The sequence below is a fragment of the Oncorhynchus mykiss genome, chromosome 24, assembly GCF_057628025.1.
Source record: "Oncorhynchus mykiss isolate SJ-2025 chromosome 24, ASM5762802v1, whole genome shotgun sequence".
In the NCBI taxonomy this organism is placed as follows: domain Eukaryota; kingdom Metazoa; phylum Chordata; class Actinopteri; order Salmoniformes; family Salmonidae; genus Oncorhynchus; species Oncorhynchus mykiss.
The window spans coordinates 8747020-8765043 of record NC_143045.1 but is presented as its reverse complement, the minus strand read 5'-3'; the positions used below and the strand labels follow the sequence as shown (position 1 = coordinate 8765043).

At 47.2% G+C, this 18024-nt stretch overlaps 1 protein-coding gene across 7 annotated transcripts in view; it reads right to left on the bottom strand.

Annotated features, from left to right (window-relative positions):
* Positions 1–1005: 1005 nt before the first annotated feature.
* Positions 1006–18024, bottom strand: part of LOC110503657 (sodium-dependent serotonin transporter) — a 27491-nt gene continuing 10472 nt past the window's right edge. For 4 of the 7 annotated variants that reach the window (XM_036962070.2, XM_090218217.1, XM_090218216.1 and 1 more), the window contains 12 exons: positions 16063–16197; positions 13980–14202; positions 9921–10059; positions 9498–9632; positions 9009–9112; positions 8703–8830; positions 7217–7329; positions 6577–6708; positions 5902–6001; positions 5556–5656; positions 3964–4131; positions 1006–3067 (listed from right to left, as the gene is read on the bottom strand). In XM_036962070.2, the coding sequence (XP_036817965.2) occupies positions 2996–3067; positions 3964–4131; positions 5556–5656; positions 5902–6001; positions 6577–6708; positions 7217–7329; positions 8703–8830; positions 9009–9112; positions 9498–9632; positions 9921–10059; positions 13980–14202; positions 16063–16197 (1550 nt within the window). In that variant the 3' untranslated portion in view covers positions 1006–2995. Of the gene's footprint in view, positions 3068–3963; positions 4132–5555; positions 5657–5901; positions 6002–6576; positions 6709–7216; positions 7330–8702; positions 8831–9008; positions 9113–9497; positions 9633–9920; positions 10060–13964; positions 14203–16062; positions 16198–18024 lie in introns of all 7 variants that reach the window. The other 3 variants (XM_090218219.1, XM_090218218.1, XM_090218220.1) reach the window with 1 other exon arrangement.

Genomic DNA, 18024 nt, shown 5'->3' with positions numbered 1-18024 from the left:
TGGAGAAATTAACATTCAATTCTCTGGCAACAGCTCTTGTGAACATTCCTGCAGACAGTATGCCAATTGCACGCTTCCTCAAAACTTGAGACATCTGTGGCATTGTGAGTCAAAACTGCACAACTTAGAGTGGCCTTTTATAGTCCACAGCACAAGGTGCACCTGTGTAATGATCATGCTATTTAATCAATTTCTTGATATGCCACAGGTGGTAAACAAATTTGTGCTCAAAATATGAGAGAAATTTGTGTGTACTGTACGGAACATTTCTGGGATCTTTTATTTCAGCTCATGAAACCAACACTTTACATGTTGTGTTTATATTTTTGTTCCACCAGGAGTGGAAGCAGGGCGTTAGTTTCGGCAGAGAGTAAGAAGTGAAAATGTCCACGAAAATAAGACCACAAAGTGAGGAATTTGTGTCAAATTTGGTCAACAAAAAAAGGTATTGCTAATTTGCTACGTGAGGCTTATTTGATTGAATATAAGTTTCATAATGGTTAGGTTGTAAGGAATGCTCTGATTTAAGTGGACGCACGTGGCATTTAGCCAAATTTGAAAAAAAAAAAAGACTTTATACCGAAGTTGTGCCGGTTGTTCACACGCTTATCTGCCCTCTTATTGGCCAGAAAGGTCCCACCTGATCTCGCCTCCTCCCGCCTGCCTTCCATCTTTGAGGACATGCATTTCCATTGTTAGAGCGGTCACTCGACAATCTTGTCAATATAATAGAAAATCTTTGACCCACCTCTCAATAACTAATTACCCGCCAATCACCCACACCTGTGAGCAATCACTTATCAAGCCTTGCTGGTTCTTCAAGCACTTGGCCCTAGCTACTGCCCCTAGCAGTGGGATGTGTATAGTGGAAAATGGTCTGTCTAACTGTGCCCTCAGCCCTAAAATAATCTCAGAAATGAACTCAATTCAAGAGTTACAATGTTACAAAACATTTAAACAGTGTTACAAAAGCATTTCGGGGAAAAATGCAAGAGGCATAGCTACTCATTTACATCTTAACTTTATTTATCTATTAATTCATATATATTTATATCTTTCTTCTATACAGGTTTATTTCTCAATACAATCTTTTACAGACGCACATAGATCATACATTATGTAGGCTCGAGAGGTACAAGGGAGGGATGTTAACATCATCTTCATTGGATATTTTGGCGAAGTACAAGACGAGAGAAGGTCACTTCACAGACACAAGTTGAAGCACAGGTTACACACATTGGCATGCACACACTCACAAAGTCCGACACTGCTACTTCCATTCATAATGTACACACGCACACACTCATGTATGCACGCTCACACGTACACCAATCCTGAGTTAAAATACTATTTGAAATCCTTTCAAATACTTCAGATTTGATTGCCTGGTTCAATGGAACAAATAGAACAGTCGCAAACCTGCAAACCCCGCCCCCATTTGGCACAAGGCAGGCTAAAACAAACCCCGCCCATCTGGCACTAGGCAGGCTAAAACAAACCCCGCCCATCTGGCCCTAGGCAGGCTAAAGAAAACACAAAGTATTTGAAAGATTCTCTATAGTATTTGAACCCAGGTCTGAGGCACGCACAAACATACAGTAATGCATCCAAGACAGGTATTCACAGAACAAAGAGACATACACCGATTCCAAGACTAATACACACGTACATGCCATATTTTTACTCCCAGTCCAACACACAACAGATGATTTGGGTAGAGAGTAAAGACAGATAGCTGTTTCAGACGCAACCTTGAGGACTGAGCGATGGAGATGAAAATAGTTGTGATCGATATTTGGTTCCCACTATAAGTAATTCACATGTAAATGGTGTTTTACATATTAAGAGACTAAATCAGCATGTCAGTTTTTGGTAAATTACATGAAAGCATACATAGATTTGACAGCAATAATAATTATTTAAAATAAATATATATATGTATATTGCAATAATATAACCCACGACTCCTTCTAATCTGCACAGGGTAGCTTCTCCCCACGTTCCTTCCAATTTTTTCTGACACACACACACACACACACACACACACACACACACACACACACACACACACACACACACACACACACACACACACACACACACACACACAAACCAGAGCCTTCCATACTGCAACTCAAGAATCCCCCCACATACGACTGGACAAAGCCCTGTGTTCTCTTCTGAACTTGTCTCTATGTTCCCCAACAACCTGGATATGCTTACAGAGCATAATCAGTACTGCAGTGCGTCATACTACACCAACATACAGCGCTTCACCGTGTGGAGACGCTCTGACACTCATCAAGACCCTTCATAGGTTCAGCCATCCCATTCAGAAACACTGACAAGCTCCCACCAAGTCATTCTAAAACATGACAACAGCTCACATCTGGAAATACCTGTAGAAATACCGATGGAACATTTGGCTTCATTTAGACATGTAAAAAGATTCCTGGATTTTGCAATCAATGTCCGGCTAAATATCTGAAAGCAGAACTCATGAAACAAGGATTGAAGGTCAAATGAATCCGTGAGATGTTTGTTTGTGATATAAAAGTGGACCTGACAGAACAGAGACAAGGAAGAGTGCGTGTGTATGTTTATGAATCATACTGAATGGATGGATTCCAATTGTAACAGTACACATGTCATTGTGCTGTGGCATCTAAAAAACCCTCTGTCGGGTGGTTGAAATGCTCTGACCAGCGTGGGCCAGTATGAAAACAGTGACGCCATTAGCCGCTAACGGTTTAGCTAACAGAATGAGCCAGGAGGGAGATGACGGGAGGAGGGGTGGGACGCTGCAGACAGTGTGGCCCGGCACTCCACCTCACCCCTGGGGTCAGTGGGAAGGACGGGGTGCCTTAGTGCTGAAGTCTGCTGTGGGTGTTCTGGAGGAGAAGCGGGGGAAGGGACGAACCCTCCCCAACCTGCAGTTGTGCTCTATGTCCAGCAGAGGGGGGTGTAGTCCACCGGGCCTGGTCAGACCACTGGGTCAGACGGCGTGGGTGATGATAATGTCACTGTGAGGCCCACTGGGTACAGGGGTGATGCCCTTCAGGAGACGCTGAGGGATAAGGAAGGGAAGAAGAGAAAAGAGAGGGGTAGGAGGGAACACCGGGGTTATTTCATGTCATCCATTGTAATTGCGTGTTGGGTTCCCCTTGTAACAGTCCGGTTATACTACAAGTTATCTTGTGGAATCACAGAGATCTCTCGTTGTGGTTCTATATTCCGAACAACATGCAAATTGGCACGTTAGCTGTTAGCCTATCCAGCATAGTGTCAAAGCTATCTAGCAAAACCGTCCCTTCGCGCCACTCATAAAATGGGACTTTCCGATGTCTGCTTCTGTTGAAAGTGACTGATTTCTGGTAGCCTGAGCACAATAAGTAGTGCCTGGTATAACTGGTATAACTGCGGCGTAACCCGACAGATCGCTGTCACACACATCCTGACCTCGCTCTGATCCGTCTGTCTACGATCACTGGCCGCAGCGGCAGGTTAGGCATACAACGCTCACACACGTAACGCGCACACACACTAACACAGATGTACGACCAGAACACCCCCCCCCCCCCCCCCCCCGCTGACACTGTCTTTCAGTCCCATTGTGCGGTGAGGCACTGGCAAACACTGGGCTTATTGGATGACAGGTTTATCAAAGGCAGGGAGAGGAGGGAGGAAGGTGCTGTGTGTACCATGCAATTTGGTGTCAGTCTGTCTGTCTTCTCAAACAAGGGGCTGTTTTCTGGCTTGGCAACGTGACAGTGTGCAGGTCCTCGCGGTGTCTGTCGCTTGTCTATGTTTGCGTGTGTGTCTGGAAGCCGTGGTGGCTTGTATTCCTACTCTCTGCATCTCTCCTTTTGATTGTGTCCTCTGTTAGTAGCCTGGTGATGGCAGGGGGACTGGAGGGGGACTGGAGGGGGAGAGGCCCTCCCCAAGCCCTCTGGAGGCTCTTACCTGTTTAAAGGTCCCTTTGGCAGTGAGCAGGTGGTACACCATGTAGGCTGGTACACAGATGAAGGAGGACACTCCGATGCAGTAGCCCAGAACTGTGGTCCAAGGTGGGTAGACGTAGTCAAACAACTTGACCTCCGGGGGGAACGCCAGGAAACTGACAATGATGAACTGAGGAGAGATGCGACGTAGGAGGAAGTGGTGTTTTTCGAACAGGTACAGTTGAAGTGGGAAGTTTACATACACCTTAGCCTAATAGATGTAAACTCAGTTTTTCACAATTCCTGACATCTAATCCTAGTAAGAATTCCCTGTCTTAGGTCAGTTAGGATAAAAACTTTATTTTAAGAATGTGAAATGTATTTATTTATTTCACCTTTATTTAACCAGGTAGGCAAGTTGAGAACAAGTTCTCATTTACAAATGTCAGAATAATAGCAGAGAGAATGATTTATTTCAGCTTTTATTTCTTTCATCACATTCCCAGTGGGTCAGAAGTTTACATACACTCAATTAGTATTTGGTAGCATTGCCTTTAAATTGTTTAACTTGGGTCAAACGTTTTGGGTAGCCTTCCACAAGATTCCCACAATAAGTTGGGTGAATTTTGGCCCATTCCTTCTGGAAAGCTGGTGTAACTGAGTCAGGTTTGTAGGCCTCCTTGCTCGCACGCGCTTTTTCAGTTCTGCCCACAAATGTTCTATAGGATTGAGGTCAGGGCTTTGTGAAGGCCACTCCAATACCTTGACTTTGTTGTCCTTAAGCCCTTTTGCCACAACTTTGTTCATTTGGAAGACACATTTGCGACCAAGCTTTAACTTCCTGACTGATGTCTTGAGATATTGCTTCAATATACCCACATAATCTTCCTCCCTCATGAAGCCATCTATTTTGTGAAGTGCACTAGTCCCTCCTGCAGCAACTTCACAAGATACATTGCTGTTGTTCTGGGATTGATTTGCACTTTTCGCACCAAAGTACAATCATCTCTAGGAGACAGAACGTGTCTCCTTCCTGAGCGGTATGATGGCTTCGTTGTCCCATGGTGTTTATACTTGCGTACTATTGTTTGTACAGTGGTACAGTCAGGTATTTGGAAATTGCTCCCAAGGATGAACCAGACTTGTGGAGGTCTACAATTATTTTTCTGAGGTCTTGGCTGATTTCTTTTGATTTTCCAAATGATGTCAAGCAAAGAGGCACTGAGTTTGAAGGTAGGCCTTGAAGTACATCCACAGGTAAACCTCCAACTGACTCAAATTATGCCAATTTGAAGCTTCTAAAGCCATGACATCATTTTCTGGAATTTTCCAAGCTGTTTCAAGGCACAGTCAACTTGTGTATGTAAACTTCTGACCCACTGGAATTGTGATACAGTGAATTATAAGTGAAATAATCTGTAAACAATTGTTGTAAAAATGACTTGTGTCATACACAAAGTAGATGTCCTAACCAACTTGCCAAAACTATAGTTTGTTAACAAGAAATTTGTGGAGTGGTTGAAAAATGAGTTTTAATGACTCCAACCTAAGTGTATGTAAACTTCCTACTTCAACTGTATGTACAACCGGTGTGTGTGTGTGTGTGTGCCTCACCAGTAGGAATATTGGGCAGATGGCCACCCAGCACACCCTCCAGAACAATCCAGGAGAGAAGCCCAGCATCATATGGACATCAGCACAGAAACGATTCGTGCCTGAAAATGGACACAAAGACACAGAATGAAACACATACACACATACACACACTTTAGTGTCTCAATATGGAATCACCTTATCCATCCATCCATCCATTGTTTTATTGTCCCAAATGAGACATGTCTAGTGCAGTCAGGTTACAAACCAATCACAAACACACATCCATTAAATCAAAAATTAAAAAGCTGATTCCAAAGAATGTCAGACTATGTGGGCCTTGTCAGCAACATCATTGTCAGTTTACCGTAGAACCAGGAAACGGCGATGACTTCTAGGAAGACCACAGTGATGACAGCAGGTCCCGTGGCGTACTCCTCAAACAGTTTCACCACAAACGCACCTCCCTAAAACAGAGTTCCAGAGAAATGCATGGGTGTTGGGAAGAAAGATATAGAGACTATAGAGACATTTCTACAGTATATACCACTGATGTTCCAGCTTATTTTCAACTTATTTCCCGACAGCATTGCTTCAGGCCATTCAGGAGATTCTGGACATTGCTAAATAACCAGCAAAAAAACAGATTGGATGAAAGTATAATAACCTGGGTAATGAGCCAAGGGGACTGAGGCTGGGTGGAGTGGGACTGAGGCTGGGTGGAGTGGGACTGAGGCTGGGTGGAGTGGGACTGAGGCTGGGTGGAGTGGGACTGAGGCTGGTTGGGAGTGGGACTGAGGCTGGGTGGGAGTGGGACTGAGGCTGGGTGGAGTGGGACTGAGGCTGGGTGGAGTGGGACTGAGGCTGGGTGGAGTGGGACTGAGGCTGGTTGAGAGTGGGACTGAGGCTGGGTGGGAGTGGGACTGAGGCTGGGTGGGAGTGGGACTGAGGCTGGGTGGGAGTGGGAGTGGGACTGAGGCTGAGTGGGACTGAGGCTAGGTGGAGTGGGACCGAGGCTAGGTAGAGTGGAGAAGAGACTCACGTAGGTGAGGGTGGAGAGCGCTCCCAGGTAGCAGACACACACCAGGCCCAGGACAAACCACTCCCTCCTCCTAGACAACAACTGGGGGAACTCATCCAGCATGGCTGTGATCACCCCCTCCAGACCGGCAAACTACACAGGAAGACAAGAAGGGAGAGACATTAAACTGAAATTAAATTGAGAGAGTCAGTAGAGGAGTAACTCAGAGGAGAAAGGGAGAGAGAAAAGGAGAGACAGGTGGAGAGTGATGAGCGAGAGAGAGATGCTCACGAGAGAGGAAAATAATAATTGCGCAGCTATAGAAGATCACAAAAAAACAGGTAAACCCAGACAGAAAGATCCTCAGAAACAAACTGTTCCTTCAGCATCAGTTCTGTTGACAGTAACCCCCCCCCCCTTCTAAGCTCAGAGCCTGATTGGATGATTACACACTCAACACAACCTGAGAGCCTGGGTTAAATGAATTAGCACACATAGTAGAAGTACATCAAGAGGAGAACTGATCAAAAACAGACAATCAATTTGAGAACCAGTAATTCTGTGAGATTACCACACCCTTATGCATGTGTGTGCACGCGCATTTGTACATGTGTATTCATCTGTGCTTGCACGTATGTGTGTGTGTGTATGTGCCACTGACCGTGCTGTCCAGCCCCAGCATGATGATCATGAGGAAGAAGATGATGGCGAAGAAGGTGGCAGCGGGCATGTTGGCGATGGCTTCAGCATAGATGATGAACAGCAGACTGGGACCTGGCAGAAGAGACAGACAATCAACATATTAGGAAAGGGAACACACACACACACACACACACACACACACACACACACACACACACACACACACACACACACACACACACACACACACACACACACACACACACACACACACACACACACACACACGCACGGTGGAAATGTGGCATCTTAACTGTCCTCTTTCATGTTTGAAAGCACTTAAGGGATCGTAATTATTTCCATACGGGCCCCTGAGGCTTTTACATGTGGTGTTGGGCCTTTATCAAAAAGGAATAGTGGGCAATTTCTCCACAATTTCGTGGTATCCAATTGTTGTAGTAGCTACTATCTTGTCTCATCGCTACAACTCCCGTACGGGCTCGGGAGAGACGAAGGTTGAAAGTCATGTGTCCTCCGATACACAACCCAACCAGCCGCACTGCTTCTTAACACAGCGCGCATCCAACCCGGAAGCCAGCCGCACCAATGTGTTGGAGGAAACACTGTGCACCTGGCAACCTTGGTTAGCGCGCACTGCGCCCGGCCCGCCACAGGAGTCCCTGGTGCGCGATGAGACAAGGACATCCCTACCGACCAAGCCCTCCCTAACCCGGACGACGCTAGGCCAATTGTGCGTCGCCCCACGGACCTCCCGGTCGCGGCCGGTTACGACAGAGCCTGGGCGCGAACCCAGGGACTCTGATGGCACAGCTGGCGCTGCAGTACAGTGCCCTTAAGAGGCCTAATTAGTCCTGTCTTGATGTATGCAAATGTAACTAGAACCGTGGCAGAGAATTTGTTTTGACTGTGTGTCTTACGTTAGGATTCTCCACAGTCTGGTCTGTACTCAATTGCCAGATTTCAATTACTGTCTGAATTCAGATAACCTGTGAACTATCTGGGCCTGTATTTCTCAAGTGTCTCAGAGTAGGAGAGCTGATCTCGGATCAGTTTTCCATTAAAGGTCCCATGCAATATCTAATCATTTCTGGGTAACAATAAAGTACCTTACTGAAATTATTTTTAATTCAAATGGTCAAAAATATTCCTAGCAAAGAGAAATTTCTCAAGCAAAAATTTAGCGAGGACTGTCTGGGAGTGGTCTGAGTGGGGAGGGGAAAACTGAAAAGTAGCTGTTATTGGTAGAGGGGTTTGGAACTCTCTTTCTTATTGGTCAATACAAACACAGAAAAATCACGTTTTTGACTGCACTGGGCCTTTTTAGATCATATTGTATAAGATTACAAGGGAAGGGGGAGGACACCTGATCCTAGATCAGCACTTTGAGACGCTTTGTGAATACGGGCCCTGATGTAAAAATAAATAAATCCTACAACAACTGCTGGATATGAAAAATAGATTATGGATTTGATTGATTGATTTACCAGCATCCTTGGCTACGGTCTCCACGCCTATTTTGCGCATTTCAGCCATGTAGCCGAGCACGGTAAAGATGACAAACCCAGAGAGGAAACTGGTCAGGCAGTTCACAGAGCTGGTCAGCAACGCATCCCTGAGATAAGGGGAGAGGAAGTGAGAGAGGGGTAGAGAGCGAGGGCAGAGTGAGGGGGAGAGATAGAAAGAAAGAGGGGATGGAGAGGGAGATAAGAGAAGAAAGAGAGGGAAAGAAACATCCCATATGGGCAGGTTCATAAATAGATTGTACTGTATCAAGAGAAATGGAGACTCACTTGTAACAGTTGTTGTGAAAGGGGTTGTAGCTGGCAAAGGCCAGGAGAACCCCGAAACCTGGCCCCAGAGAGAAGAAGATCTGAGCTGCAGCATCAATCCATACCTGGAGGGAGAGGGAGAGGGAGAGGGAGAGAGAGAGAGAGAGAGAGAGAGAGAGGGAGAGAGGGAGAGGGGGAGAGGGAGAGAGAGAGAGAGAGAGAGAGAGAGAGAGAGAGAGAGAAAGAGGGAGAGGGAGAGAGGGAGAGAGAGAGAGAGAGAGAGAAAGAGGGAGAGAGGGAGAGAGAGAGAGAGAGAGAGAGAGAGAGAAAGAGGGAGAGAGAGAGGGAGAGGAAGAGGGAGAGGGAGAGCGCGAGAGAGAGGTGGATAAGAAAGCCGGAAGAAGACAAACTAGGTATTAGGAAAACATCAGGCAGTATGACTCGGTGCCAGTGTGTTGTATGATGACAAAGGATTGGCTGTAAACCTAAACAAATAGTGGGCCAACTCACTGTGGTGCTGAGCAGTTTCCCCCAATCAGGTTTGAGGTAGAAGACCACGCCCCTCCAGGCTCCGGGCAGAGTGGCCCCACGAACGAGCAGCACCAGCAGGACAAGGTAGGGGAAGGTGGCTGTCACCCACACCACCTGAGAGAGAGGGGAGAGAGAGAGGGGTGGGGGAGTGAGGGGTGGAGGAGAGAGAGGGTGAAGGAGGAAGAGAGAGAGGGAGATAGAGAGGGGTGGAGGAGAGAGAGAGGGAGATAGAGAGAGGGAGAAGGAGGAAGAGAGAGAGGAAGGAAGATATGCAGGGAGCGACAGAGAGAAAGAGAGGGGCACGTATGAATAGGAGGCATCAGTGAGAAACAGAGTTCACAGTGTTTACCTACTGTGATCTACTGTTTATCTACTGTTTCTCCATCCCCCAGCCATGCTCACCTTGCCAGAGGTCTTGACTCCCTTCCAGATGCTGAAGTAGACGATGGTGAAGATGAACAGGAGGCAGAGAGCCAGCTGCCAACTCACACTGCCGAGCTGGTGCAGACCTGGGGACAGGTGTACCTGCAGTACCTGACGCCTTTACGGAACAGAGGAGTGAGGGATGAGCAAAATGGATGAGGAGCGGATAGGAGGGTAAAGAGAGAGGAGTGAGGAGAGAGGGGGATAAGGGGAGGGATGAGAGGGATCAGGAGAGAGGGATGAGGAGGAAGGTGTCAGACGAGAGGGATAAGGAGAGAGAGGGGTGAAAGAGTGGGGCGAGTGAGGGATAAGGAGAGAGAGGGGTGAAAGAGTGGGGCGAGTGAGGGATAAGGAGAGAGAGGGGTGAGAGAGGGGTTGAGGAGATGGATGAGGGTGGGGGGGGATCAACCAGGGAAAGGAGAGGGATTGTCGGGAAGAGAGATGAGAAGAGGGGATGAGACAGAATAACAGAGAAAGGAGTCATTTATAGGGAAATAGAGTGATCAGGAGAGGAAAAGCATTCATACATCTGGCAGGTTGCTTGCTGCAGATAGATGGGGATAATTGATGATATTTTGAAAGAAAATAAACAGTTGCTCTTGTATCGTGTGTGTTTATTTAGCTTAAGTATCAGCCTCCCGGCGAAGGACGCTAAATAAACGCATTGAGCAAGATTTTATTTGATTTCCAGGGTCATAAAAGGTAGAACGTGAAAGGACTAGGCAAGAGATAGATAAAAAAAAAAAAGAAAATGACAAGGATAGAAATTGAATAAACATATTGTGGATATGTGATGCTGACACAACAGAATAAGGAGATAAGATAACTTGGCAAAAATAACTTGGTACGGTGAAAGATGATCGAGATGATCGAGCTAGATGCCAGGTTGCCAGTTACAGTAACTTGCGAAACTATTCGGCCCCCTTGAACATTGCGACCTTTTGCCACATTTCAGGCTTCAAACATAAAGATATAAAACTGTATTTTTTTGTGAAGAATCAACAACAAGTGGGACACAATCATGAAGTGGAACGACATTTATTGGATATTTCAAACTTTTTTAACAAATCATAAACTGAAAAATTGGGCGTGCAAAATTATTCAGCCCCTTTACTTTCAGTGCAGCAAACTCTCTCTAGAAGTTCAGTGAGGATCTCTGAATGATCCAATGTTGACCTAAATGACTAATGATAATAAATACAATCCACCTGTGTGTAAGTCTCCGTATAGATGCAAGTCTCCGTATAAATGCACCTGCACTGTGATAGTCTCAGAGGTCCGTTAAAAGCGCAGAGAGCATCATGAAGAACAAGGAACACACCAGGCAGGTCCGAGATACTGTTGTGAAGAAGTTTAAAGCCGGATTTGGATACAAAAAGATTTCCCAAGCTTTAAACATCCCAAGGAGCACTATGCAAGCGATAATATTGAAATGGAAGGAGTATCAGACCACTGCAAATCTACCAAGACCTGGCCGTCCCTCTAAACTTTCAGCTCATACAAGGAGAAGACTGATCAGAGATGCAGCCAAGAGGCCCATGATCACTCTGGATGAACTGCAGAGATCTACAGCTGAGGTGGGAGACTCTGTCCATAGGACAACAATCAGTCGTATATTGTACAAATCTGGCCTTTATAGAAGAGTGGCAAGAAGAAAGCCATTTCTTAAAGATATCCATAAAAAGTGTTGTTTAAAGTTTGCCACAAGCCACCTGGGAGACACACCAAACATGTGGAAGAAGGTGCTCTGGTCAGATGAAACCAAAATTGAACTTTTTGGCAACAATGCAAAACGTTATGTTTGGCTTAAAAGCAACACAGCTGAACACACCATCCCCACTGTCAAACATGGTGGTGGCAGCATCATCATGGGCCTGCTTTTCTTCAGCAGGGACAGGGAAGATGGTTCAAATTGATGGGAAGATGGATGGAGCCAAATACAGGACCATTCTGGAAGAAAACCTGATGGAGTCTGCAAAAGACCTGAGACTGGGACGGAGATTTGTCTTCCAACAAGACAATGATCCAAAACATAAAGCAAAATCTACAATGGAATGGTTCAAAAATAAACATATCCAGGTGTTAGAATGGCCAAGTCAAAGTCCAGACCTGAATCCAATCGAGAATCTGTGGAAAGAACTGAAAACTGCTGTTCACAAATGCTCTCCATCCAACCTCACTGAGCTCGAGCTGTTTTGCAAGGAGGAATGGGAAAAAATGTCAGTCTCTCGATGTGCAAAACTGATAGAGACATACCCCAAGCGACTTACAGCTGTAATTGCAGCAAAAGGTGGCGCTACAAAGTATTAACTTAAGGGGGCTGAATAATTTTGCACGCCCAATTTTTCAGTTTTTGATTTGTTAAAAAAAGTTTGAAATATCCAATAAATGTCGTTCCACTTCATGATTGTGTCCCACTTGTTGTTGATTCTTCACAAAAAAATACAGTTTTATATCTTTATGTTTGAAGCCTGAAATGTGGCAAAAGGTCGCAAAGTTCAAGGAAAACATACCAGATGGACAGAATGACAAGGTTTACGAAAAAAAACACAGAAATTCTGGTGCCAGACATGAGGCAGAGGAGTTTTACGTGCATTAGAATAGAGTCAACCTTGACAAAGCCCCAAATCTCTCTTAGATTGATAGGAGTGAACCAGACTCAAAGTCAGGAATGACAGAACCAGTTGCTTTTTTTCCATAGAAATATCATTACTAGAATGGACATCCACGTTAGTCTCTCTCTCGGCATGGGAAACACCCTAAAATTGCTGAAATAAATAAATAAAATTAAAGATGAGAGAAGTCAGATTAAGTGTGAGTTCATGTTGAATAATAATTACTATATAAATGAGCATGCAAAATGTAAACACTTATGTCAAATAGATAAGTTGAAAATATTGCATGTTAAAAGCACTGTTTGTGTGTGTGTGTATAACCAGTTTCACAGTCTTCTTTAGGTAGATGCACAAATAACAGTTGAATGAACATATGAGACAAGTTTGGGCCAACTAAACATTTTAAGTTCAGGTAACTTAACCTATCCCTCCACCTATCCATATCTACCTTTCATCCACCTATCCATATCTACCTTTCATCCACCTATCCATATCTACCTTTCATCCACCTATCCATATCTACCTTTCATCCACCTATCCATATCTACCTTTCATCAACCTATCCATATCTACCTTTCATCCACCTATCCATATCTACCTTTCATCCACCTATCCATATCTACCTTTCATCCACCTATCCATATCTACCTTTCATCCACCTATCCATATCTACCTTTCATCCACCTATCCAGTCACTGTCCTCTCTGCCTCTCCTCCCATCTCCCTCCACCTATCCATATCTACCTTTCATCCACCCATCCATATCTACCTTTCATCCACGCATCCATATCTACCTTTCATCCACCCATCCATATCTACCTTTCATCCACCCATCCATATCTACCTTTCATCCACCTATCCATATCTACCTTTCATCCATATCTACCTTTCATCCATATCTACCTTTCATCCACCCATCCATATCTACCTTTCATCCACCTATCCATATCTACCTTTCATCCACCTATCCATATCTACCTTTCATCCACCTATCCATATCTACCTTTCATCCATATCTACCTTTCATCCACCTATCCATATCTACCTTTTATCCACCCATCCATATCTACCTTTCATCCACCTATCCATATCTACCTTTCATCCACCTATCCATATCTACCTTTCATCCACCTATCCATATCTACCTTTCATCCACCTATCCATATCTACCTTTCATCCACATCTACCTTTCATCCACCCATCCAGTTACTGTCCTCTCTGCCTCTCCTCCCATCTCCCTCCACCTATCCATATCTACCTTTCATCCACCCATCCAGTCACTGTCCTCTCTGCCTCTCCTCCCCTCTCCTCCACCGAGCCCATCATGCCGTCTACCCCTCCGTCCTCTACCGTCTAATGTCCCTGGCAGCCCCCTTTTCCTCGTCCCTCCGTCCTGCCTTGCACTTACATGGTCTTGACTTACGTATAGAACTCCTCGGCGGGCGAGGTGGACGTGTTGGTCCAGGTGATGTTGCTGTCGGTGGACAGGTAGCGGAGACAGTTGACCGTGTTCCATGGGTTGGAGCACGTGGTCCAGGGCAGGGTGGGCCGGAACGACGCCAGCAGGTAGTACAGGGCCCACGCCATGATGGTGTTGTAGTAGAACGCAATGTACAGCGCTATGATGCAGATGGCGAAGCCGATACCTTTCGCAGAAAGGAAAAGGCAATGTAAGGTATAATGCAAGACAATGCAGTTATGATAATGCATCGTCAGACTTGTCATGAACCCGCACAGCCCCTTTATACCGTCCTATAATCATATATAGATGGTGCCGGTGATGACTGTTGGAGAGACAGAGCGAGAGAGTTTGTGATGGAGAGAAGAGAGTCTGTTTTTCCATTAGGATTAACACAGGTATGAATGAACGAGAGAGGAGTCAGAGAGTGGGGTAGAGAGATAAACGAGGCATAGAGTGGGGTAGAGAGACAAACGAGGCAGGGAGTGGGGTAGAGAGAAACGAGGCAGAGAGTGGGGTAGAGACAAACGAGGCAGAGTGGGGTAGAGAGACAAACGAGGCAGAGAGTGGGGTAGAGAGACAAACGAGGCAGAGAGTGGGGTAGAGAGACAAACGAGGCAAGTGGCGGACCAGGGCATCGAGCAAACCAGACTCTGACCAGATGGGAAGAGAGTTTGAGATGAAGGTGTGTTCTGTGTTGTGGGGTTGGGGTTGGTCGGGGATAACTCGCTCCATCCATCACTCAGAGATCTAAACCTATCTATCTGTTTTCAAGCTAATTCAAGTCCGACTCAAGTAGGAGATGACATTTGGAAACAACTGGGATTTACATAACATGACGTTTCTAAGCATGCTGGCATTTCCGTGGGAAATGTGACAATTTCCATAACAGAGAGCTGGACATCACCACAACAAGGGGATGCAGAGACTTTCATGAGGAACGTGCTGAAGGGGTCGGAGAGTTCATATTATCTGTCTCTCAGACATTCACTCATCTATCTGCTCTAACAGCTAGCTGCTCACTGTCTTTCTGGATCTACCACTCCACTCTTCTCCCCTTCTCCCCTGACTCCTCTTCTCCCCTGACTCCTCTTCTCCCCTTCTCCCCTGGCGCCTCTTCTCCCCTGACTCCTCTTCTCCCCTGATTACCCTTCTCTCCTGATGCCTCTTATCCCCTGACTCCTCTTCTCCTGACTTCTCTTCTCCCCTTCTCTCCCGACGCCTCTTCTCTCCCGACGCCTCTTCTCCCCTGACTCCTCTTCTCCCGACTCCTCTTCTCCCATGACTCCTCTTCTCCCATGAATCCTCTTCTCCCCTGACTCCTCATCTCCCCTGACTCCTCTTCTCCTCTAACTCCTCTTCTCCCCAGAATCCTCTTCTCCCCTGACTCCTCTTCTCTCCTGACTCCTCTTCTCTCCTGACTCCCCTTCTCTCCTGACTCCACTTCTCCTCTTTTCCCCTGACTCCCCTTCTCTCTTCTTCTCCCCCGAATCCTCTTCTCCCCAGGATCCTCTTCTCCCCTGACTCCTCTTCTCCCCTGAATCCTCTTCTCCCCAGGATCCTCTTCTCCCCTGACTCCTCTTCTCCCCTGAATCCTCTTCTCCCCTGACTCCACTTCTCCTTTTCTCCTGACTCCTCTTCTCCCTTTCTCCTGAATCCACTTCTCCCCTGATTCCTCTTCTCTCCTGACTCCACTTCTCCTCTTTTACCCTGACTCCCCTTCTCTCTTCTTCTCCCCTGACTCCCCTTCTCTCCTGACTCCACTTCTCCTCTTCTCCCCTGACTCCTCTTCTCTCCTCTTCTCCCCTGGTTCCCCTTCTCCCCTGACTCCTCTTCTCCCCTGATTACCCTTTTCCCGTGACTCCCCTGAATCCCCTTCTCCTCTTCTCTCCCGACTCCTCTTCTCTCCCAACTCCTCTTCTCTCCCGACTCCTCTCCTCTCATAACTCCTCCATAACACTTATCAAAATAGTTGACAAGCTTCATCGTGTTAACAAAATTAGTCGAATCCACTCCCCTCCCTCCATCTCCCCTCCTCTCTTCTTACCCTTGAAGATGGGGCAGATGTGTTTCCAGATGGAGATGCAGCCGCTGCGGTGGAACTGCCCCAGTGCCAGCTCCATGTAGAACAGAGGCACGCCACCGAATACCGCCATCAACATGTAGGGCAGCAGGAAGGCACCTGGGACAACAGGTAGGGGAGTGGGGGAGAGAGAGATGGGGAGATAGACAGAGAGGGGTAGATAAAGAGAGAAAGAGAGGGCACGCGAGAGAGAGAGGGCATGGGAGAGAGCGAGAGAGAGAGGGAGCGAGAGAGAGAGGGCACACAAAAGAGAGAGGGGCGCGAGAGGGAGCGAGAGAGAGAGGGAGCGAGAGAGAGGGGCGCGAGAGGGCGCGAGAGAGAGAGAGGGCACGCGAGAGAGAGGGCGCGGGACAGAGCGAGAGAGAGAGAGAGAGGGCGCAGGAGAGAGCGAGAGAGAGGACGCGAGAGGGAGCGAGAGAGAGAGAGGTCACGCGAGAGAGAGAGAGGGCGCGGGAGAGAGAGAGGGCGCGAGAGAGAGCGCGAGAGAGAGAGGGCACGTGAGGGAGAGAGGGCGCGGGAGAGAGAGAGAGAGGGAGCGAGAGAGAGAGGGCATGCGAGAGAGAGAGAGAGAGAGAGAGAGAGAGAGAGGGCAAGCGAGAGAGAGAGGGCGCGGGAGAGAGCGAGGACGTGGGAGAGAGCGAGAGCGCGGGAGAGAGCGAGAGAGAGAGAGGGAGCGAGAGAAAGGGCACGCGAGAGAGAGAGGGCGCGAGAGGGAGCGAGAGAGGGCGCGGGAAAGAGCGAGAGAGAGAGAGAGAGGGCGCAGGAGAGAGCGAGAGAGAGAGAGGGCACGCGAGAGAGAGAGGGCGCGAGAGATAGCGAGAGAGGGCACGTGAGGGAGAGAGGGAGCGGGAAAGAGCGAGAGAGAGAGAGGTCACGCGAGAGAGAGAGGGCGCGGGAGAGAGCGAGAGAGAGAGAGGGCACGCGAGAGAGAGAGGGCGCGGGAGAGAGCGAGAGAGGGCACGAGAGAGAGAGAGAGGGCACGTGAGAGAGAGGGCGCGGGAGAGAGCGAGAGAGAGAGGGCACGGTAGAGAGCGAGAGAGAGAGAGGGCACGAGAGAGAGAGAGGGCACGCGAGAGAGAGGGCGCGGGACAGAGCGAGAGAGAGAGAGAGGGCGCAGGAGAGAGCGAGAGAGAGAGAGGGCGCGAGAGGGAGCGAGAGAGAGAGAGGTCACGCGAGAGAGAGAGGGCGCAGGAGAGAGCGAGAGAGAGAGAGGGCACAAGAGAGAGAGAGGGCGCGGGAGAGAGAGAGGGAAAAGGAAAAAGCGGGGGTTGGGGTATATTGAGTAAAAATAATTTCATTCATGGGTCAAAAATAGAAACTCCACATGTTTCATATTTGCACTCTTTGCCAGATTTCTACACACCTTATCTAACAACAATTGACATCAACATCTGGAACCTTCAACACTGACCTGTAGCTGACCCTAAAGAGCAAAGGGAGTGAGAGGAGGAATTGGAAATGTCAGAGAAAAAAAGACATGGCAAACCCTGGAGAGTACCAGGGAGATAGGGGCTTGGCTGGACTGGAGCCTGTCTCTGTATTTGATTAGGAATTGATATCTGTGTGGTTGACATGAAAGCAAAGATAACTGTTGATTCAGTAGCTGGGACTAGGAGACAGGTTATTAAGCAATGAGAGAAAGGGAGAGAGAGAGAGAGAGAGAGAGAGAGAGAGAGAGAGAATAGATTGAAGCCACTCTCATAAAAACAGACAATTAATAGTGTTGCTTCTATCAAGTGTCTCCCTGTCTCCATCTCTCTTTCTCTCTTTCCCTCGCTCCCACTAAACAGAGAAACAGGATATTGCAAAGATGTTATTATTGCAAATTCAATAAAATGGAATCGGAGGCCTGTATTTGATGTGAGGAGGAGAGTTGTAGAAAGGCAGGGAGGACAGCAGAGTTCCCTTGTAAACATCTGGGAACAT